General features: G+C 31.8%; 1 protein-coding gene across 1 annotated transcript; it reads left to right on the top strand.

Annotated features, from left to right (window-relative positions):
- The first annotated feature begins 2,525 nt into the window (after positions 1 to 2,525).
- On the top strand, positions 2,526 to 23,899 carry LOC139503004 (uncharacterized). The gene is made up of 10 exons (XM_071292669.1): positions 2,526 to 2,624; positions 9,767 to 9,970; positions 12,081 to 12,199; positions 12,925 to 13,051; positions 16,135 to 16,233; positions 17,552 to 17,683; positions 18,086 to 18,208; positions 19,814 to 20,155; positions 22,532 to 22,607; positions 23,313 to 23,899. Exons 1-10 carry the CDS (start codon positions 2,567 to 2,569, stop codon positions 23,779 to 23,781), a joined length of 1,749 nt encoding a protein of 582 aa, XP_071148770.1. The 5' UTR covers positions 2,526 to 2,566; the 3' UTR covers positions 23,782 to 23,899.
- Positions 23,900 to 24,548: the final 649 nt, after the last annotated feature.

Raw genomic sequence — 24,548 nt, 5'->3', positions numbered from 1 at the left:
TAATACATTTACAACGATGCGTGACCAAAACAGACATAATAAATAAAATAGTCAACAACATTGAGCCTAGATCCAACTAACCCTTAATTCAACTTTGATTAACAGATGTTTATTTCACGTTGATGTATAAATACACTTTTTCACATACCGTATATCAAAAAAAAATTTAGTCGAGTCAAGCAATGCTAAAAATTAAAACACTACGTGACAGAAATACAGCACAAACACACGCAAGAACACTCATCACAAAAATGTATCTATGAACAAATAATATAAAAGTCGACACAAAATTCAAACCGAAAAACAAGGAAAATTCATCTTCTGCCATTGACATACGCAACAAACAGTGACGTACTTGTGTAATGAATATGTAAATAAACTCATCATAGATACCAGGATTAAAATTTTATATTTACGCCAGACGCGCGTTTCGTCTACAAAAGACTCATCTGTGACGCTCGAATCAAAAATGTTTAAAAGGCCAAATAGAGTACGAAGTTGAAGAGCATTGAGGACCAAAAATTCCTAAAAGTTTTGCCAAATACAGCCTAGGTAATTGTTAACTTCACACAATCTTCTTAACAATACCAGTACATACAATTTTCAGGACAATGATGGTATTGAATGGATATTTTATAATGATTTGGACTACAAACGATAAGACATACCACTTTATCTAACCGAAACCATTACAGAAACATCAAAAATAAATACAGGAATGTTGGATGTATGAAATACAAAAACACGTCGCATAGCAATGCAAATCAGCACTCAATCCAAACAAATTTCAGGACAATGATGATATTAAAAGGATATTTTATAATTATTTTGACTACAAACGATGAGAGATAACACCATTACAGAAACGTAAAAAATAAATACATAAATATGGGATGTATGAAATTTAGAGGGGCACATTATATTAATGAAGACATTTGACTAATCATCTGAAACTTTGCATTTTGCATAATACGGTGCATATTGATATACATTCTTTTTCTCATTGTCAATGCTCTTCTTTTATGAAATAGAAGGCAATCTTTCAGACGAATCCATATTCCAAAGTTCTACAAGCATGGCATCACCGACGACTTTAACCGTTTCTTACTTTATCAACGCCTCATTAAAAGAATCTCAGCACAGTAAAAGCACCAGTTATCGCACTACATCCACCAAGACACTAATTGTAATGCAAAATTAAAGTATTGACCCCAATTTCACGGTCCACTGAACATGTAAAATAAATGATAGTGCGAGTGGGGCATTCGGGTACTATGGACACATTCTTGTTTAGTGCATTTTTTTTTAATCAGACATTCACATTCAGTCAAAACTATAGTCTTACGAGAATTTTCTTCATGTTAAACCACTGATTTTTTTCATATTGTATCAAGACAACTCGTATACACATGACACATGTGTTGTCTTAGAAAATCAGTATTGGGTTTCTCGGGGTTTGGCTTTGACTTTTGTATCTGTGTTTTAATATTCAACGTTTAATATTCAAGGTTGATAATTTTGAACTCGACCATCCATAAAAAATCAAGAATTATCAAAATGTGTATCTAGTATAGTTACATTTGCATCGTTGGTATTATTGTCTAACAATGGTATTTTAATCTTTTTAAAATTACACAAGACGATTGAATTACATATGCAACTTAGATATAAAAAAAAGGTCAACATGAAACACTTCAGAAACTCCGGAGAGTGTACACATTTTTATAAATATTTATGGCAGATGAATAAAAGTAAGATCATTATATTTCATATTTAATTTTATCTTACAAATAACTACTTGTATTGTACTCATACACATATTTTGATTTCAGTCAGATGTCAATACTATTTACACCATGTTTATGTGTCAATTGACGTTCATAATTCACCATCATTCCGACTCAAAAATAAAATGTCACTGATATGAAATAATTATGAAAATAAATTTAAAATGGCATTTCTATTTAAATGAAATAAATAACGAAAACAACGAATATGTCAAAGAGACAACAACATGACTAAAGCACAAAAAAACAACCCAAAGCAACAATGGCTTTAAATCAGCGAGGAATCCCGCTTTCGGAGTCGTGTTTTAGCTGGACTCCATATGATAATCTATAAACGTTTTCAGCGAAATTGATGCCACACTCAACTCCTAAACATACAAAAATAATATAAAATTGGCATTTTTTTCTCGGGTAAAATTTTTAACAATTGGTGTCTTATTAAGATGGAACAGTCATTTGTTTTATTAGGATATATAATCTTAATGATGTCAATAACTTTATTTTCGGTTTGGTCTAATTTCTTAATGTTACAGTGAATCAAATAAAGACTGAAAAGTTTGAAACTTCACAACATCTCGTTACAGGAAATCATTGTTCAAACGAGTTCACATAGTACTTTTATTATCTAACAAAAACACTCGAAATAGCTTTATCTCTAATGTAATGAAAACGTTAGTGATATCGCTTATCTACAAAAATATCAGATCTATATTTCCAATATCTTTTTTAAATGTAATAGATTATAAGCGGAAGAAAATTAAGGAGAGAAGGACAAAAATATGTTGAGGATTTTCAAGCTTATTCTTTTAACCACAATTTTCTTATTATCATTGTCAAGTAAGTATCATTTTTATTATAGTTGGATGAGGAAGTCGTTAATATTTGCGTATGAAGGCTTTAATATATGATAAAAACAGTTAAAGTCAAAAATAGTACATACATTATTATTCATGAAAGGAATTTTGGGGGGTAGCATCAATAAAACCATAGAGATACCAATTGAAGCTTAATGCGCGAAACCAGAAAAGAAACGAAGACGAAACGTATCATACAAACTCACCTAGGAACCAACAATAGTGTCAAAGTAAAACTGTTCATTAAAGTCATACGAAACTTAAAGTGTTTTCTATACCTAAATGACTGCTTTTTATTATAAAAACGTATGTACATATGTTCATGAACATATACTTTTTTCTCAAGAAAATTCTATCATTTACTTTTTTTTTAATTGTTTGTTTCTAGTAAACAATTCGCCGATATGTTTTCCGTATGCAGTGAACTTATGGTTTTGAGGAGTTTTTTTTAGTTTTGTAAAAACAGAGATATTTTAAAAGCTAAGATACTATTTATAATGTTCAACCATTTTGACAGAAAGATTTAATTTGTTCTCTTATAATAGAATTAATAAGATTATCGTTTGACCATACCTATTTCAACCTTTCTCGTAAAATTCCGGTAATCGCAATACGCATTGGATCTGTCATTGAAATAGACTATTATTAGGCCTTTAGTTTTCTCGTTTGAATTGTTTAACATTGTCATTTTGGGGCCATTTATAACTGACCTTGCGGTATGGAATTTGCTCATTGTTGAAGGCCGTACGGTGACCTATAGTTGTTAATCTTTGTGTCATTTTTGTCTCTTACGAAAAGTTGTCGCGTTGGCATTCATGCCACATCTTCTTTTTTATATTATCTTATTGTACATGTCATACACGTGCTCAATTTCTATGCTCTTTGTTGATTGTTTAATAAGGTCAATCGGCAAAAAAAACGGCTTCAAAACACGGCAATTATTTAGCTGCCATATTTTCACATCATAACAGACCGAGAGAAATTTTCTTTTGATAACTATACGATATGGATGCGTAATAAATGATAAAATCGTGCACCGAAGACTAATTTTATGATACATACATGCATTGGTTCAAGAATTGGATAAACATTATTTTTCATCAGTCACTGGTTTCATATGACTTAAAGCATAAAAATTATAATTTACAGAAAGGATGCACAGAAGTCATAAAGGGGCACACACAGTTAGATTAATCCGTGATCTCCGATTAATAATCCGTTATCAATATTGGAGTTTTCAAATTTCATGATCTTATATATCAGACGTATACCTTTTTCTTCAAATTTTGACCCATATTCAAAAGGAAATTGTCAAATTAAGCCATTTGAAACATTAAAATTGAAAAACATTTCTCCAAAAATAGTAGTTTGGTCATTCATATAATGCAAAAAAAATCATATTTGTTTATATTGTATGTCCTCTAAATATTGAGGAGTTTTTTTTTAGTTTTGTAAAAACAGAGATATTTTAAAAGCTAAGATACTATTTATAATGTTCAACCATTTTGACAGAAAGATTTAATTTGTTCTCTTATAATAGAATTAATAAGATTATCGTTTGACCATACCTATTTCAACTTTATAAGATTTTCTTTTATCCTATACCAGAGCTTTCACGATCATATCGCAATGCATGACCACCTTTACTTTTTTCACGATCTAAGTATTCATTAGATTTCGAAATGGCAGGCCCGAAGATTCTAAGAAAAAAAAATAAACATTTGAAGCAACACTTGTCTCTTTCACTTTATTGAATTGAGAAAAACATATTATTAAAAAAACAATTTCCCATTCATTTTTCATACTAAGATTAGTTGATATGTGATCACGAGTTTCGGTTGAGACGATTGAGATGTGTAATGGACACGAACTGACTATCATCAACTGACGTCAAGATAACACTGGTTCTTCGAAATTAGATAAATCGAAAATGTAGTTCTTCCTCCTACGTGTTAATGTACATGTTGTAAGTAAGTAAACGTTCTGGTTTACACCTAAGTCTGTATTTTCTGTTGAAATCTCTGTTACTTTTCAAACCATTAACGATTTAGAGTTAGTATGTCATATACACATGTGTAAATTTTAAAGAATGTAGATATTTCAGTTGTGTTATCATCAATTTGTGTAAAAGAAGTAAAACAAATGTTTGTTCAGAAGAACAGTATTTCGTTTATCATTGGTTTGTGCTGTCCTGTGATTTCCTGTGATGTCCTGTCGTTGATTGAAGATGTTCGTTGTTGTTCTGCGGTTTACAAGTTTTGTCAACAACAATACTATATGTTTTGTGCTTTTCTGTGTGATGACTGTTGTTGCGTTTGTCTGTGCTGTATTTATGTCACGTTGTGTTGTCATTTTAGCGTTATCTTTATTGGTTATATAAGCAGGAGGTTTGTTTAGCTATAAAATCAGGTTCAAACCACAATTTTTCTCTTTTAATATCCTGTTCCAAGTCAGGAATATTGCAGTTGTTATCAAATAGTAAGTTTATATATGTTTGTTGTTGTTCTGTTGTGCCTTTGTTTTCCTCTTATTAGGCGAGTGACTTATTTCAAAAAGACGCTTAGTTAACGACTTTAATGCACCCACCTAACACACGGCTGTATTATATATCATTCAAAAGCTGATAATCTGTACTTTATGTTTTGCCGGTCGTAAAAAAATCGCACGGTGCATTTTCCGTTAAATCAAGGTCAAAGGTCATGAAAAAAACATTCTAATTTTCGCGATTACTAAATAAAACGCCATTTTCTAATTTTTGTACCATAAAATTTTCCAAAAGATCATATAAACTTTATGGAACATGATACATAATTTCCAAATCAAACAAAAAATAAGAGATTCGATGCGCAAAATTTTCCGAAAAATGAAATTTATCACAAATCCTAAAAAAATGAAAAATAATTCAAAAAGCAAAATATATCTTGTGGAATCGATATTTGTATGCTAAAAAAATAGATAAATGTATATGTTTTGGGTCAAGGAATATTTGGTTTGTAATTTTAAAATGCAATTATTAATTATTGTTCATGGAACAGCCTTCTATTGAAGTGTTTGCAGTTGCCCAAAAATCTGCCATCTGCAAATAGCGATCATTTTGTTAATTTATGTTAAAATAGCACATCGCTAATTGTGAATATCAGAGAGGAGAATGATTTTCCATAATAAAAGAAGTATTTAAAGTTAGAAAATAATACATGCGAGGTAATTGAGGTTAAAATATATTTTCTACAGAGTCAAACTTTTTTACCTTTTGTAATCATGTTTAAATGCAAACATGACTTTGCGACTAAATCGTAGGCAACATATAAATAAGTAACCTTGTTTAGAAACACTTGGTTGTCTAAAGCGGGATGTAAACGAACTAAATAAAATGCGGCTGCTTCTTATTTAGTTTAAAATCGTGTTATATTAAGTCATATTAAATGTATTTAGAATTTTAATCGCTTTAATTATTTGAATAAAAGATGCTTTGAGTATTTTCTACATAAGCTTTTAAAATACAAATGCATGTCATTGTGTATGTAAAACACTATAAGCAGTTGTGAAATAACAAATGAAAAAGTTAAATACCCTTCCTGACCTCATAAGATCATTGATTTCGCTGTTTTAGGAGTGATCGTTTTCATGGTATGCTGTGTTTTGTGGACTGTTTTTCGTCTCTTGAACTTTAATATTATTTGATTCATAGTTTGAGTTGTTGATTGTCTCTTTGGTATTATTTTACTTTAAAAAAATTAACTTGCAGTAATGAAAATCGGCCAAAAAATCACCTCAAAGTAAAGTGAAGAAGATTAACGCAATTAGACAAATATCCGCGAAAATAACTTAATTTGCTCACGGTGATATATATATAGAACCAAATCGTTATCATGATACATTTAGCTACACTGATCTATAATTTTTAAACCTTTTACTACTTGAATAGTGACGAAATATATCAAAGGGACATCAAACTCATAATTAAAAACAAACTGACAAAGCCGGGCAAAAAACGAGCAAGACAAGCAACAGTATACAAAACAACAAAACACAACATATAAAACTACAGATTGAGTAACACAACCCCCCCTCCAAAAAAAAAATTTGAGTGAAGTCAGGGGCTCCCAAAGTGTAGGCAGATCATGTTACACATGTGACACCCGTCTTAGTTTAAACATATTTAATTATAGTGGATTGGGAAACAAGTTTTGCAACTTAAATTAATCTCTTTCCACTTTGCGGGTGCAAGTGCTGCCTTGTAGCGGCATTAGCCTGCTCTTTTTCGAAATCTACAAAGGTGTGTTTAACGTGCAAGAGATATGGCTCTCTCTTAACATGGGTTAGCCATTTATCGTCCCCTTCTGACGGACTTTTATCGCTTCCTCAAGACCATACTCACAAATGGTGTCAAGGAAAAGCCGAAAATTCAGTCCCTGAAATTTTCATCACGGAACGGGAATCGAACCAGGAACCTTTGTGTTAGTAGGCCGATGCACTTACCACTCTCTTTTACCTGTCTTGTGGCTCATGTATTTCCTAACTCGGTGCCAAGCCTTATTCGATTGGTGACATTCACGGCAGAGATGATGGCAATTTGGTTACGTCGACAGTCGTCATCTTGCGAAACAGATATCTCATAATTGTCAACCAAATCGTAGTGGCGTCCATGAAATTTTCAAAGGGATGATCTCAACTTTGCATTTGAACCACCATTTTTCTTCAAAAGTTCTGTACCAAGTCAGGCATATGGCAGTTGGTATCGAATAATCTGTGTCTTTGTATGTTGGCGTTTGTTTTTGTAGCAGTTCAGTGTTTCTGTTATATTGTTGTGTTCTTCTTATAGTTGATGGGTTTTCCTAGCTTTTGCTTTGTGACCCGGATTTATTTCAGTTACTAGTAAATCGATTGATGACTATTGAATAGCGGTATATTATAGTTGCCTTTATTTCAGAGGAGTTGAGGCTCAATGAAATCGGTCGCCTCCTTTGGTAGTATAGATATGCAGGCGTTGCTATAATGTTGTTACATAGAAATGAAAAGTTTATAATTTGGTAGTAAGTGATGTTTTTATGGGTTGTTTTAGTGCTCATCTCTTTTGTCGTAAAACTTGTTCTCAACCAACCCTCATCGTCGATTTCAAGATAAGTGATAGTGTAAACTATATCTGTTGAGTTTTTTATTTTCAATTTCAATGGAAAATACGAGTCCAACATTGTCACAAATTTTGCACTATTCAGTGAGATGACATCATCTATATAATGGAAAATGAAGTTTCAAGATAATGATAGCTTCTTTTCAGTCGTCATCAGAATCTCTTGCATGAAGTTACCTCGTATGAACAATGAACTAGTCATTCAAGCTATTCAGGAAGTCTAGTTGTAACTAGAATCGTTGCGTATTAACGGATATTTTTTCTTCAAAATTATTCTTATTTGATGAATAAATGCATGTGAACAACGCAATTTTAGCAATCAAGAAGTCAAGTTTTATTATGTGTTTACTAGTTTTTGAAATTCTTAGAAATTTCAATTTTCTTCAATTTATTTTCTATTTATTTTGGTCTACATTTTGAATTCACACTAAATAAATAAAAGGTCTTTTCACTACATCAATATTTATAATGAAGCTACGAATCAAACAATTAGAAAAGTCGAAATATGTTTATTTCAGTCTGGTAGTTACAATGCACATTGCAAGCTCTTAGTTTCACCCCCTTTATTTCAAGCAATAAGATGATTCGCGCACATATTTTTTACTCCATTTGTTTTAGATACTTAAGAATTTGTTTTAAAAAATCTTATATTGACCACATACACTGTTTAAATAGGAAGAAATGCTTAAAAGCTGTTTTTTCGCAGATGGCCGTATTTTGGGCAACTGTATGAGTTGTTATGATTTGCAGTTTGATTAGAAGTAAGCATAATTTTAGGACATTTTATGATGTCAAAAACTTCTTTGGTAGTCATATCAGGGTTTTACTTTGTATAAAGTGATTAGCAGTTGCACTAGAAAGAAAAATTTGGGTTTTCACACACTTTGTTAACTTTAACTCGAATTTCAGGAAACATGTGCTCTCTGTCAAAAACACGCTTTAAATATTAATAATGCATTTGAATAATGACTGTTAATCTCTCTGCTAAAACTTTAAATTATTTGCATATGTGAATTTAGTATATAAAAGTCATATTATGCAATCAGGCTGAAATCTTAGAAAATTTGCACTTATTCGTCCTTGGCCTTTGATCTTGATTTGACGGAAATTGCACCGTACGATTTTTTTACGACCGGGCAAAACAGATAGTACAGATGTGTAGCTTTCAAATGATATATAATTTAGCCGTGCGTTAGGTAGGTGCATTAAAAATTTAATTTTATGGTTAAAGTCTTTCGCCTTTATAACTAATGCGTTTCCCTCGGTTTCAGTTTGTACCCACATTTTTCATCCGTCAATCGATTTATGAATTTCGAACAACGATATTCTACTTTTGACTTTATTTAGTAAAATTTCACAATCTGATAGGAAAAGTTTTCCAGATTTTTCTACAAAGAACCACATGTTTATATGGAGAACAATGATTTCCCTTTAAATTCATTGTTGTTTGCATTCATTTTCCTTATAATTTGCAAATAAAAAAAAAACTTAGTGTCTGTATTGAATCCTTTCGTCTGCATTTTTATCAACAACAAACACATTAGCCTGTGAAATGATTTGGTCGATTGTAACCGACATTGGTTGAAATAATGTCCAGACTACATAGATTCACAATAATATGCTTCCTTTTCTTATAACTAATCAGATTTTTTTTGTATTTGTATATCCCTGTTTGAATTTTTTTCTGGATTTGGTTCATTTAGTGTAATGGCTTAAACTGTATTATTCCAGATAATCATTTGCAAATAGTATGTATGTCACTTAACTGAATGACACTTTCTTTTAATAGGAACGCTTACGTATAAAATAAGAGACTTCTCTAGTGAAACGTATTACCGTTCGAATGACAGTTACTTAAATGAATCATATATCATATATCAAATAAGACATTAAAGGAATGTTAAACCAAACAATTCTGTTTCTCTCTTTTTCCTTTGACTGAGTTTTGCTCCACACAAGGACAGCTTCTTAAACTTTTAAACCTTTTTTCTTAGGTGAAGTACAAATCAAGGAAATTCAAGAGTCATGGTTCGAAGCCGTTAAACAATGTAACACAACTGCATCAATGATACTTACATTAAAGGATATATATGATGTGGATAAAGACACAAACCCATGTAAAGAAGATGGAATTAAAACAAATACTCTTTATTGGATTGAAAGTTATCACAAATTGTCTAATATCATTTCAGTTGAAGGTTAGTAGCATAGCTCATTGTATTTTGAAAATAATACGTATGCCAATAGATAAAGAAAGGCAACAGTAGTATATCGCTGTTCAAACTCATAAATCCATGGACAAAAAACAAAATCGGTGTAACAAACTAAAACTGAGGGAAACGCATTAAATACAAGAGGAGAACAACGACACAACACTACAATGTAACACACACAGAAACGGACCAAGCATCAGACAAAATCCCACGAGAATAACAAATATAACATCAAAACCAAATACATGAATTTGGGATAGACAAGTACCGTGGCACGTCTTATCACAATGTGAATTTACACTAAAAAAAAGAGAAAAAAAACGACGCAACATTAAAATGTAACACACACAGACACGAACTATAATATAACAATGGCCATATTCCTGACTTGGTACAGGACATTTTTAAATGAAAAAATGGTGGGTTGAATCTGGTTTTGTGGCATGCCAAACCTCCCTCTTTTATAGCCATGTGAAATATAACATTAAAATGACAACTCAACACCACAGGACTACAATATAAATAAATTAGAGAACACAATTGACAAAGAAACACACGAACAACAGCCAACAAAAGGCAACAAGTTCAAAATTTTAATACGCCAGAAGTGCATTTTGTCCACACAAGATCTACTAGTGACGCCTAGATACAAAAGTTTGAAAGCCGAAACAAGCACAAAATCGAACAGCATCGAGGACCAAAAGATCAAAAAAGTTGTGCCAAAAACGGCCGGGGTTTTCTGTTAGCTACCAGATATTTGAAATTGTAAAAAATGACGTCATTTGAATTTGTAAAACAGATCATCAAAAAACGAAAAATGACGTCATATTTGAATGAATAAGATAGAATTAGGATTGATTTAAGATTATATTTGAACTAAATACTGATATTGCATTTAATAACAATGCACATTTAAATATTTATTAATAGCAAACTAAGGTAGCAATTAACTTTATTATAAAGCTATGTACGGTTTGTTTTGAATCTAACTTCAAACGTAAAATATCGTACTGATTACGTTGAACAAAATCAAGTCTAATAAATGGATGCGGTGATTAATTTTCTTTACCATAACACATAAATATAATAGAAAAGACGTCAACACATTTGACAAAATCCGATGAGAATTACAAATATAACATTAAACATTTAAACTAAATACATGAATTTGGGATAGACAAGTACCGTAACACGTCTTATAGTAATGCGAATTCACACTCAGCAAAACAGTCACAATCGGGAATAAGTCACGTTTGGTAATTAAAAGATAAGACGACATAATGACAAGCCACAATCTACCATGTGGTAAAAATGTCCTTAGCTAGTTTGGTTAATGACACATCGTATGGATCCACCAATTCGTGATGGTGTCCATAAAATTTACGGAATGTCAATTTTAATAGCATAGAGTTTTAAGCTTTGATACGTTTTGCAAATTTAACTGCTAAAGTTGAAAGTTATACGAATCGAACAATATTTCATGAATCTCTGTACAACTCCGTCGAACTTTAGAATGTAATATAAATAAAGATTCTACCACTGCATCGAGTGTAAAACGAAATTCATCCACTCGAGACATTTAAATTTTCAAATTTAAAACGCAAGGCATGCCGAGCGTTTTAAATATTTTAAATTTAACTGTCGTGAGTAGATTAATAACGTATTACACGTGATTTGGTGGAGTAATCTGTTTCTCTAATGATTTTTAAAACAATATTCAGACAAATCCAATACTTCTTTTCAAATGATCTGCAAAAAGAAGTGTTCTTTCTATGTGACGTCATCAGGCATGGTCGCCTTTTTTCATCCGTCACAATAGAAAATTCAGAGGAAAGCAAGAAAATTCGATATATGTCATAATCTAATTTTGACCAATGAAGAACTGAGATCAAACGATCCACACGTTGATTAAATAAAAAGAATTAACATGTCAGGAAAGGGATCAATCGTGTAAGAATTAGAGAAAAACGTTTATGAAGTTCTGTGTCTTTTTTCCAAACTCATATACATATATGAATTCACATTGATCAATTACTTTATATCAATTACTATAGGTATCTGCTTGTTTTAAACTTTGTATCATTTCTCATTAAAGGTTGCTACCAGGCAGATTTATTAAATACAAATCTAGGAGGGAACGGACATAAATCATTACGTCACTGCTACCTGGAATGTACTAAGATATCGAATTCAACCACAACATTCGCATATAAAGTAATTGTTATGTTTCTCTTGTCGTTAAATAACAAATATGTGTCTTGTCTACTAACTTTAAAAAAAAACTTCATTACCCACATAATGCATAGGTAGAGGCCATGTTGTTGAACCATTTTTGGAACGTATACAATTTCCTCTGTTTTCTAACTTACAAATACTTATGAATATTTTAGGTAAAGTCCAATATTTTGAATATAAAAAAGATGATACAGCTTTGCTTAGCCATGGTGTTGATCATATTGCCTCAGATATTGTCAGCGCAACATTGTTGACCGTTAATTGGTTGTGGAGTAGGTTGTTGTGTGAAGTAAACTATAACCGATTTGAATCGATCATTTTTCTGAAAGCGATGAAAAAACGTTTATATCATGGTATTAAGCAAAGGAAGTCACATGATTTAAATAAATAGTTTTTTTGTTCATTCCGTGAGTATTGTATTTCTGCCCAAGTTGTTCATTGTACTCAATTCCATGAACTGTTTTTTTTTTAAGCTGCACCTTCGTATCTGATTTTGATTGACCTAGCAGCTAAATGCTATTTAGTAAATAGATTTATGAAATTCTCCTTTAAACTGCAGTTATAACTTCGGAAAACAACCAAAACATATAAACGACTACATGTTTGAATGTATGATTATCATGCTTTAAGAAATAAGATGCCACTTTCTATCATCGAATATGTACAGGTCTCATTTTTTGACATAAATGATTTTTTCAATCAAGAATTCTACTGCCGGTGGGGTGAACTGCCTCTGCAATCTAAATGCAATTAAAGAACTAACAGAAAAGAGTGAAAGAAACTTGTCAGAGTGTACAAGTTTCGACCGTTCATTATGGTGGAGGTATAAAAGTAAGTTTACCATTTTGGTTTTTGATATTTGATTTACTTTATGAATTATGTTTCCCGTTGAAATGTAACCATATAATAAAATGATAAATAAAGAGCTGCTGAACCAACGCCTCTTATGTTTTGTGCTGGTAGAGTTCCCTTAAGTGGATACCAGATGGTATGCAGGGTTGTCACATAAAAAAATCTAATCCGATCTAATCGGCGAAACATGTCGACAATAAAAGATGCAGTTCACTTAAGTGTTGTTGTCAATGTAGCGGCATATAATGAAATGTATTTCCGTTTTATTGAAGATGTTTGATTGTTAACACCTTTTTTCTTCTATTAGGATATATGTGCATCTTATATACTTATTTATACTTCAATTGTTATATTGAGCTGCAAATGATAATGAATCTTAAATAATAAATGACAAGCAGGCAACGAATGCAGAACTTTTTTTAGGTGAAAATACGTTTCGATCTTAGAGATCCATATTAATCAATTCCATTCAAAGAAATGTGGAGTCAAGACCATATCTTGTTAAAAGTGAGCTTTTTCATCCCTGCCTCAACCAATTATGAGAATAAATCAAAGGCGGGTACACCTTTTTACATACACGAGTATTTGAGTTCATTGCATTTTCCTAATACTAGGTAAACCAAAACGAATGGCATATCATCATGATTTAGATTCGAGAACTACTGTTTATTTTAAACCTGTTGATACAATAAAATCTAAAACGCAGTTATTTCTTCATAAACAAAACAAAAGGAAAAAGAAAAAAGAGAGCATCACCAATATATCTTTATGTGAAATAAAGGTTTATGATATGTAGCTATGTAAATTACGATATTTCCAAAGTCGAATAAAAAGACAACAGCAAAAATAATGAAGAATAGAGATATACTATCATGAACATATACCAAAGGTAAACTTCGATCAGAGCAATATTTATTATTGTTTTATTGCATTTTATAGAAAATGGGGATTTTGTAACAAATAAGGCCAAGATTTTGTAACAAAATACACATACTTTATTCATGTTATAACATAGATTTTTATGTTATAAAATTTCAAACACACATTTCTCACGGGTTTGTACGTTATGTGCTAGCATTTATATGTTATCTAATATCTTAGTTTACATGTATAAACTTGATAAAGTCCAGCATACTGATTACTTGTCATCTGTGTAGCATGTTCTTGTCAGGGCTCGAGTTAATTTTTAACGGTTATTGTGGAGTTGAAAGTGTATGGTTCCCTTTTTCTGAACAAAGTCAATGTTGATTATTTCCTTCATACTGTTGTAAACTGGTCTTGCATAAAGGTCAAGTTGATTTTTTTCGCCCCTTGACGTCCGCCTGTCGTTCTTGTCATCTGTCGTCGTTGTCGTTCCTCTTCTTTAGGTTTTCAGTAGTCCTTCATTATCTGAAGATTATTTACTGTTTTGCGCTGCGTGGCCTAAATATATATTTACAAAAACACAAAAATAATTGAAAATAAAATTTGGAGTGCGTAAAAGAATAATTTTAAATTGTGATTAAAAATATGTTCATAGGCTAATAATGAGTTAAATAAATTTGTTGAGAACAGTTGGTGTTAGATGTTCTCTAAATGTGTCGACTGTGGTTACATCGACTGTGTGAACTGGTAGTAAATCCCACTGAGTAATGGTGTACGGAAAAGTTAAATTAGCCTTTATGTTTTGTCTTATAATGGGGACATGTTATCGATAGATAAAAACTTAAACAATCAAAACTAATGTGCTAGACAAGATCTACACAAAACTTGCCGAACTCATTGTTACCTTCTTATACGAGTGATTATCTATGTATGTATGTTTGGCTAAAACTAAAGAAGCTATACTAGAGAGAAATTGTCGATAAAAAATATCAGCAATAAAAGATCAACAAAAATGTCATGATTCTGATGCACTATATTGTAGACTGTTAAAGAGGCACATAGACGTAGGTGTACGACACAGGTTTCTCGATGATTAAAACTACTGTTTGATAAACTGTTATAAATTTAATGGAAAAAATAAGAAAAATACCGATCTCAAAGGGAAATGCAAGACGGAAAGTCCTTCATAAAATGACCAAATCAAAAGCTCTCTATCACTATAAAACCAACAAATGTTGTAACTTAGAAACATACATTTGTAAAAATGGAATATAGACAACGAACATACGCCAATTGACCAAGAATTGACTGTAGAACAATAACACAATTGTGGGATGTATACTTACCGGATCTAAGTCACAAGTATATATTCCAAATGGATAGTAATTGCTTTAAATATGGGTGGTCCTAATTTCTCATAATTTGTATACTTTTGTCGACAGGTCGAACTTAATATTTTGTAATTTGTTTCATGAAACTGAGATGATTTAAATCCATCTGAGTCAAAGCGTTGGGTATCCCATTTATAATCCATTAATGAATAATTTCACAGCGCGATTTAATTACTATCAGGGTGATTCTGTAATCACTATTTCACTGCATACAACATTGTGGTCACACTTGTTGATTACTCCATAGTAGACCACTCATACCGGGTATGATGCATTTTGATCCGTTACGGTTGTGCACATATACGTACGAGTAAAGCTATGTTTTCCACTTTTGAAGCATTCCAGATGAAAATCAGAGACAGCATCACAAAAAACATTTCGAAGAAGCACATTACCGAACTGAACAAAGAAATAACACGACGGGTGCAGTATACGGTGCAGGAAATGCTTACCCTTCCGGAGCACCTATTTCACTCCCGGTTTTTGGTGGAGTTCGTGTTGTTTCTTATCTATTATTATTTATAACTGTTGATATAAATGTCCTTCGGTTTTTTGAGTCTTTGTTAACTCCTTGGTTTTGATTGTTATTGTCCTTATATAAGGTCCTTATTACATTTGATGAAAAATATTAGCTGACAACGTCAAACATTGATAAATAATGCTTTTATTATTTTTCTGAAGTTAGATTTTATTAATGTCACGCCCGATTGACTAGTTTGTATAGATGAGACGTTTAACAAAATAATATATATAAGGGTTTGAAATTGTAAGCAACGTATCAAAAGACAGGTTTATTTGATTTTTCAGTTCTAAAAAACGAGTTTCCAACTAATAATGAATCATGTCACATGATTTCATGCGAAGACAGAATATCAAAAGATAAATTTGTAAAAGATATACTGTGTGGTAAGTAGACTTTTTAAAATGTATATACCTCTTCTTGTTGTTTTGGTTTATTTCTTTCATATCATAAAACTTACTATGAAAAAGGATGTTTTAGAGTGGGTGGATAGTAATCGAAATGATATTCCACAGGAAGACAGTTCAGTCCACCTGATCAAATTAATATGATTTCGAGCCAACCAACGTGTTATCTTAATCCTACATGAAACAAACTAAGCAGAGAAAGAAAACAAATACCAATTTTCAAGTATTGGGTTTGACTCGAACCTACGACTTTTCGAATTCGATGTGAACGAATTATGTTAGAACAAATGTGTCCTGGTATCCAACATGTTTTTAAGCATTATAAGTCACATTTCTGTACTTGAGATTGTTTCAACTTGTCAATTGATCAATAACATTTTAATACATTTGAAAGTTGTAAATGATTTCACTTTTTCATTTCTGATACCGGAGGTATCACAATAGGTCTTATCGAACTGGGGGTAAATTATGAAGTCGTGATTCATATAACGTCGTCACGTGGTGAACCCTATTGGATCAGTAATGTGTAAGCAAATTTCATAAGGGGTTTAAGACGTCGTTCGTGTCTACTGTTAATGGTGATGTCATCCATTGATATTGTTCTGTTTCATTGTGTATTTTTTTACAAAACGCGACAGGAAAAGTTTGTCTTGCGATTAACTCGTTAAACGATTTTGGCCTTTAGGATTTTACTAACCATCTATGCATCTGGATTGGATCAGAAGCAAACCGTGTTACTTATATTATTATACTTTTTCCGTATCGTCAAAATGTCCTGTACCAAGTCAGGAAAATGACAGTTGATATATTATAGTTCGTTTTTCTGTGTGTTGCATTGTCGTTTGTTTTTTGTTGCACAATGTTTCTGTTTTTTCGTTGTTTTCCTCTTATAGTTAATATGTTACCTTCGGTTTTGGTTCCTCTAAATCGATTTATAACTTTTGAACAGCGGTTTACTACTGTTCTCTCATTATATATATAACTTCTAAAAATTCATATTACTATTTATGTTTTACAAAATATGTTTATCAACAGGTAATCAACCTGATCAACACATCGTAATATACGCTCTATATTTCCAATTACATTTTTGTAGTGTCAATGTGATTTGTATGTGTCTCGGCTTTCAAATTATTTACATAGAGTTAATTCACAATTGAATGAATGCAAGCATAGCACTTAACGCCTACCTTGTCAACGAACCAGTCTTGCTCCTCTTTGTGGAACTCGATTCGTTCTCTTAATGGATTAATAAACACAAAACTTTTGTCAAATTATGTCATCCATTTTCCTGTAGGACATTACAACGGAAAAACTCCAGATGAGGACAGCCGATATGTTTGTACAACAAGTACAGATAATAACATGCCACCAAGTCAACTATTACCTAGTAGATTTTCATTCATTTCAAATGCATCAATTAAAACAGGTAAGTAAGATGAAGAAAGGAATAAGAGTTTGTGTCTATTCATTTGCTGTGCTTGATGTTTTGATTTTGCCTTTCCGTCTTGAATTTTTCTCTGTGCTCGGTATTTTTGTTGTTTTACTTTTTAAAGATATATCATATTATATAAATATTATTAGTGTTTAATTCAATTTGTGTATTTCCTTTTGTGATCGAGCTACCATCAAACTAAAATTACTCATAACATATAAAGCAGCCCAATATTTGTAATATAGTCAGGTTACATCACACCATCATTTCACCTTACGGCTTACACGAAGTTAATTAGCAATTTGGTATCTATTTCGTACGAAGTGACCTCTAACGTATTACGTGAGTATTTAAGTCGTGATTTGCTGTCTTATTTACAGTTATCTGATTTTGTAGATTCAGACCCAAATAGTCATATGATTGCTGAATGCAAATCAATAACTTGTTTGAGGGATAACACATTTAAGATTACTATTAAGAATTGTACTTCAGAAACTTTGCATTTCCTGTGCTTAAATGGTAAGTCATATATTATGTATATTCTTATTCTAAAGGAGAAATACACACGTGCTCTCATTCGTAATATACTATATGTATTCGGTACTATCAGTGATACACGAACATAAAATTGAGAATGGAAATGGGGAATGTGTCAAAGAGACAACAACCCGACCAAATAAAAAACAACAGCAGAGGGTCACCAACAGGTCTTCAATGTAGCGAGAAATTCCCGCACCCGGAGGCGTCCTTCAGCTGGCCCCTAAACAAATATATACTAGTTCAGTGATAATGAACGCCATACTAATTTCCAAATTGTACACAAGAAACTAAAATTAAAATAATACAAGACTAACAAAGGCCAGAGGCTCCTGACTTGGGACAGGCGCAAAAATGCGGCGGGGTTAAACATGTTTGTGAGATCTCAACCCTCCCCCTATACCTCTAACCAATGTAGAAAAGTAAACGCATAACAATACGCACATTAAAAGTCAGTTCAAGAGAAGTCCGAGTCTGATGTCAGAAGATGTAACCAAAGAAAATAAACAAAATGACAATAATACATAAATAACAACAGACTACTAGCAGTTAACTGACATGCCAGCTCCAGACTTCAATTAAACTGACTGAAAGATTATGATTTCATCATATGAACATCAGGAACATACATGTTTAATTGTATTGGTAGATATTTATCTCAATTGAAGTATAAAGGAATGAACTATTTAACTAGCAATTGTTTAACTTCAATGGTTTCCAATGGGGTTGTGTGGTGTTTTTTATCTGAGTCAGAAAACAAAATAATTCACGCTTTGCACGAACACATCTATTTAGTTTTTCGACGTTACCAATAAAATTATTCAAAACATTTTTTTTACCTGTGTTTGAATAGAATATTTGTTTTCATCAAATGGCCATGGGAATCACACTATTTTTTTTAAGGACTGACCATAACCCCCCTTGCATTTATATGGTCATTCACTTACTACCCAGTACTGGTAAAATTATAGATAATATTTTGACATTTTCTCAAATATTATATTACTGGTATTAGTTTTTAGCAGAGATCAACCTTATCAGAATAAATGAAACTAATTTTAATTGCAAAATACTTCTTGAACAAAGTCATACGAATTTTTCTATGAAGAAATGAGATCATATGCATAAAACATTGCTTTCTCATCAGATTGATTATAATCAAGTTCTACATGTTCTAAGAATAATTTGTTACAATAGTAATCAAATATACCAGGCGTAGAATTGATACACCAGACGCGCGTTTCGTCTACATCAGACTAATCAGTGACACTTATATCAAAATTGTTTCAAAGCCAAACAATGCCAAAGTTGAAGATCACTGAGGACCAAAAATTCCAAAATGTCGTGTCAACTACAGCTAATGTAATCTATGCCTGGGATAAGAAAATCCTTATCCTTTCGAATAATTCAGTCGAATAGTTAAATTGTATGGAATATTTCTATTATTGATTAAAGTACTATAAATGTAAGCACAAGTTGATAAAAATGCTGTATGATATATTACCCATTTACGTATAAATGTAGCAAATTATTGCTCGAATTAATACAAAACAGATTCATACAATACACTTTTAACGACCAATGTAGGTTCGAAGACTATACCCATTTATGGATCGAAGAAGCCTGAAAACAACAGTTCACACACCACTGCGAGGGAACTATCAACGGAATCAACCTTTGAAGCAAACACAACAAATGCACCATCTGTATCAATACAATCCGATGGTTCCACATCTGTGGATACTACATTATTCGGACAAATAACTACAAAATTGGTATCAAAAGCAGCAGAAACAAACGTTACATTTTCTACGAAGTATATTTCTTCTGTTGCGACAAGATATGTAACGAATCCTGGAAAAGGAAATATGTTACAGATCACATCACCTATAGTTTTGAATCAAAATGTTAATGATAAATCTTCAATGGGTAAGTTTTTAGTAGTTGATCAATGCAATATTTTTGTATAAAGGCAACAAAATGCTCGGAATTCGGAATTATTACATGATTTATTAAGAACGGAGATTATTTTTATTTGCACTTTTTTTATTTTGCCTCAATTAGACATTTAAAGATAATTTATTTTATTTTATTTTTTTAAACCACTGCCCAATAAACGCTTATACGTTTAAATTAATTCCAATGAACAATGAACAATAACAAGAAAGAGGTTTTACTCATCTCTGATTTGACAATTTATCGTATAAGACGTTCTTGAAAATTGCAGGAAATATCATATTCCTAAGTATATTTTTTTCATGAAGTGAAGTGTATCAAATGATATAATGATTTTAATAATAGTTTATTGAATATGTAAGTAGATCTTCAAAAAATAATCTCTAACAAATACGATTCAATCAGAAAACAACGCCTTTTCGTAATCATCAAATTTTTCTCATGTATAAATTATTGGATTTGAATTAAAATGAGTTCGTAGAACCCAAATATTTCACAAAAAAACTTAAGATTAAAAATTAATATATGGTAATAAACTCACAAACATATGACCAATAACATAAAAGGGGGACGAAAGATACCAAAGGGACAGTCATCATAACTTACGCGATTAACTTACATCATTAAAGTTGACCTGTAACAAAACAAATTTCACAAAAATACGTCGTTTTTGTGCCGTTGATATATTCGTGTGATTTACAGTTTATATTTCGATTGTGGTAACCTGATGCACTGTTATAAATTTATGGCAGGTGCATGCATGGCCGTTGTTATTTTGTTTTTTATATGTTGTAATGTACCCGTAATATTATTTATACATGTATTTTTCTGTCCTGAGTGCTCTTATGTATATTTATACATTATTCCTGTCTATATATTTGTCAATTTCTCGTTCTAAGTCATGAATATGGCAGTTGTTATCAAATGGTCCGTTTTTATATAATGTTGGTGTTTGTTTTGTTGCAAATCAGTGTTTCTGTTGTTCCTTTGCTTAATCTGTGTTAACTCCACAGATGTATACTACTGTTGCTTGTATTAATTGGCTATTGTTACACGTTTACCTGAGTAGGTCGTCTTCCTCAGCCATCATAACATACCGTAATGATAAAGTCGAACATATTGAAAATGGCATTATAAATCAACAACCAACCACTCAATCAATCAATATATTGAAAAACGTATATTAAGTTCTTACCTAGTTTTAGTTAGTTTAAACATATTTATTTATAGTGGATTGGGAAACAAGTTTTGCAACTTATATTAATCCCTTTCCACTTTTGCGGGTGCGAGTGCTGCCTTGTAGCGGCATTAGCCTACTCTTTTTCGAAATCTGCAAGGGTGTCTTTAACGTGCAAGAGATATGGCTCTCTCTTAACACGGGTCAACCATTTATCGTCCCCTTCCGACGGACTATCATCGTTTCCTCAAGACCATACTCGAAGATGGTGTCAAGGGAGAGCCGAAAAAATTTGAGTTCCTGAAATTTTCATCCCAAACGGGAATCGAACCAGGAACCTTTGTGTTAGTAGTCCGATGAACTAACCACTACACCACGGCTCTCATAATTTCATAGTTTTAGTTATTACATTTTAACACATTGTTGAATGCTGTACCCCAATATTTGACAATATTACCTAGCTTGTCTGTTCGTTTTGTTTTCACATTGTTGTAAATTTTACAGAATTCTATGCGACTGTCATACAAGTAAAAGGTTGAGATATCTATAAAACCAAACATTTTCTGTATGAGGAAATTTTGGTACTATGTCAGGAGTATGACAGACGTTTGATATGATCAAAATTTAATTTTGCCATCTGATAAAGGATTTCAATTTTGAATTTTCTCTGGAGTTCGGTATTTTTACTTTTTTACGTCTTCGAAGTCGAAGATAAACTAACAAAGCAATGGTTAAATATGAACACCGACGATAAAAAATAACATTCAATTAAAACAAGATAGAAATCTAAAGATTGAACAACCAATTAAACAAAATCGGAGTTGATTACAGTTTCTCCTAAACGATATGTATATTAATATTCACATATGGCATCTGTCATCTCGTTCATGTAAGGACAAAGTCACCAACAAAATAGTTTACGCGAATATTTTTAAATCGATAATTTTATATTTAGCGTAATGCTAGAGATTTGATATTTGAATCTTCCGCTTTAAATTGCCCATTTTGACATTGTTAACTGTCGAATCTCTAACATCCGAAGTTGTCATAAGGCTGTTACTGATTGACTAATTTTTTTTTTTTTATTCATAGAAGTTAACATTTCTGTTTCTTTTACAATTTAATATGAACTTAAATAGATCTTCATTGAGACATGCGTAGATTTTTTTTAGGTTTGATTATTGGTTTATCAGTTGGAACTGTAAGCATCATTGTAGCTGTCGTCGTGCTTGTCTCGTTATGGATAAGGTTGGTATTTTAATTTGTGATCAAATTTTAAAGAAAATCATAACATGCATAAAACATTGAATTAAAATGCAATATATGTAGTTTTCAAAAACATGATCGACCTAACTGTTGGCTCAAATCCTTTCAATGGGATCCTTTAAAGTTATGCACATACTGTGCGACTAATTAATTTACTGTACATATGCACATAAAATAACGTTACATTTCCTTAGACAGAATTGATCAATATATTACAATGAAAAAAATTAAAATGTTTCACCAAATCTTAATGAAAATGATTATTTATCATTACTTGCATTACGTGCAGTAGCTATGATTCGGGCTTAATCAGGACGAGAAACAATAAACAATCACTTATAGATTCTGCAATGTGGGGTGACATGGCTGACAATTGACCGCCACAAGAAAAAAATTGTATACACTTAAAATAACAACAACTTTGAAGTTTCTTTTACATATAGTTATTTTAAGATAATGACCACTTAAAACCATATTTTGCTGATTGGAATTGTTTTATTTCAATAATTGAGAATATGATAGATTGGAAAAACGAATCCATTCGGCGACCATTAGTTTTTTGTAAAATGAAATGAGAGGTCGAGTATTTTTTACTTTGGTTTTTGTCGGCCTACAATTGCAATATCTCATGTGATGTTTAATGACACAGTTATTTTATCTAAATTGTATATATATTATGATCTACAGGCGTAATGGACCATTTAAAAATAAACGTGATGACAGTCAAATAGCAGAGTTTCATGGTCAAAAAGATCACAACACTGATATCGCCTCGAACAAAGAACCGCACATTGTTAATAATTCAACATATGAAATGCAAGCAGCCACTGAAAATGTGAACGAAATAGGTATTTTAGAACAGGATTCAAACAACATACCTAATAGTGAATATGCTGTCGTGATAAAGAAGAGAAAAATGATCGATAAGGTCAATAACCAGCAACACAGCCATGATGAGGAAAACTTGGATGTGATTGAGAATGAATATGATGGACTCAACCATAACAGGCCAGACAGTTTTACTGACAGAAACAATACCACCAATATTTACGATACTGCTTTAGGCGTTCGTGACACATCCGATTCAACATACGTTACAGCAAATCACGTGCATGTTGTTGACAAAGACAAAAACTGTGTTTATGACCATATGTAAAGATCAAAACATTGGAAGACGATTTTTTTTAAGGGTTGTGAAGATGAGATAACGTAAATAGATTTGTTTGCCTTGTGAAAACTTAAAACTGATTATCGTGCTAAAAACATGAATCTAGTTATAATAAACGAAAATCGGTGTTCCGTCCGTGAACTATTTTACTCTCCTCCGCCCATCCCACAAAAGAGGTCACTTGTACATAGGAAAGTTATGTACCGCATATTACATGTCATAGAAAACATAATGCATTTTTATTCTTTTGCTTAGTGATGAAAGTTTGTTTTCTTAAAGTTGTAATTCCTTTGCTGTAAATTATTGCTATCAACTATGAATTGAGAAAATATTGTACGTTAAGTTGGTTAACCCGCTTCTGATGTTTACTTCTGCGACTGGCAATAAAAAAGACATCTTTTTAAATAGTACTATACAAATGATATGAATTTGACTGTTCAGTATGAAATATCTGTCTATCATGATAATCCCAGATATATTCAGCCTGTTGTATCCATAATCATGTCCTCTTTTATTCGATTCTGATACATGTATAACCAAATGAGAAATATAATTTCCTTCTTGTAATGTACAACTCTGCGGCTTCTACTAGTACGAATGTAAAACAAGACATGATGACCCTATCGGATCATTCGAATTCACTCTCAATCTTGATGGGTCTAGTATCTTATAATTGTTTTAAACTTTAGGTGAATACGGAATAAATCAATGGTGTTTCCTTGATATTGTTCCAACCAGCAATAAAACTATTGCCA

This window comes from Mytilus edulis, chromosome 14, assembly GCF_963676685.1.
Source record: "Mytilus edulis chromosome 14, xbMytEdul2.2, whole genome shotgun sequence".
NCBI lineage: Eukaryota > Metazoa > Mollusca > Bivalvia > Mytilida > Mytilidae > Mytilus > Mytilus edulis.
The sequence above is the reverse complement of the archived record's forward strand: the minus strand, read 5'-3'. Positions and strand labels throughout refer to the sequence as shown.

What these genes read in the sequence shown, in the direction of transcription:
- LOC139503004 (XM_071292669.1), top strand. Translation starts at nt 2,567, where the DNA reads ATGTTGAGGATTTTCAAGCTTATTCTTTTAACCACAATTTTCTTATTA. An exon ending in TTTCTTATTATCATTGTCAA is followed by an intron (nt 2,625 to 9,766) that starts GTAAGTATCATT and finishes CTTTTTTCTTAG; the next exon opens with GTGAAGTACAAATCAAGGAA. An exon ending in CTTGTCTCGTTATGGATAAG is followed by an intron (nt 22,608 to 23,312) that starts GTTGGTATTTTA and finishes TATGATCTACAG; the next exon opens with GCGTAATGGACCATTTAAAA.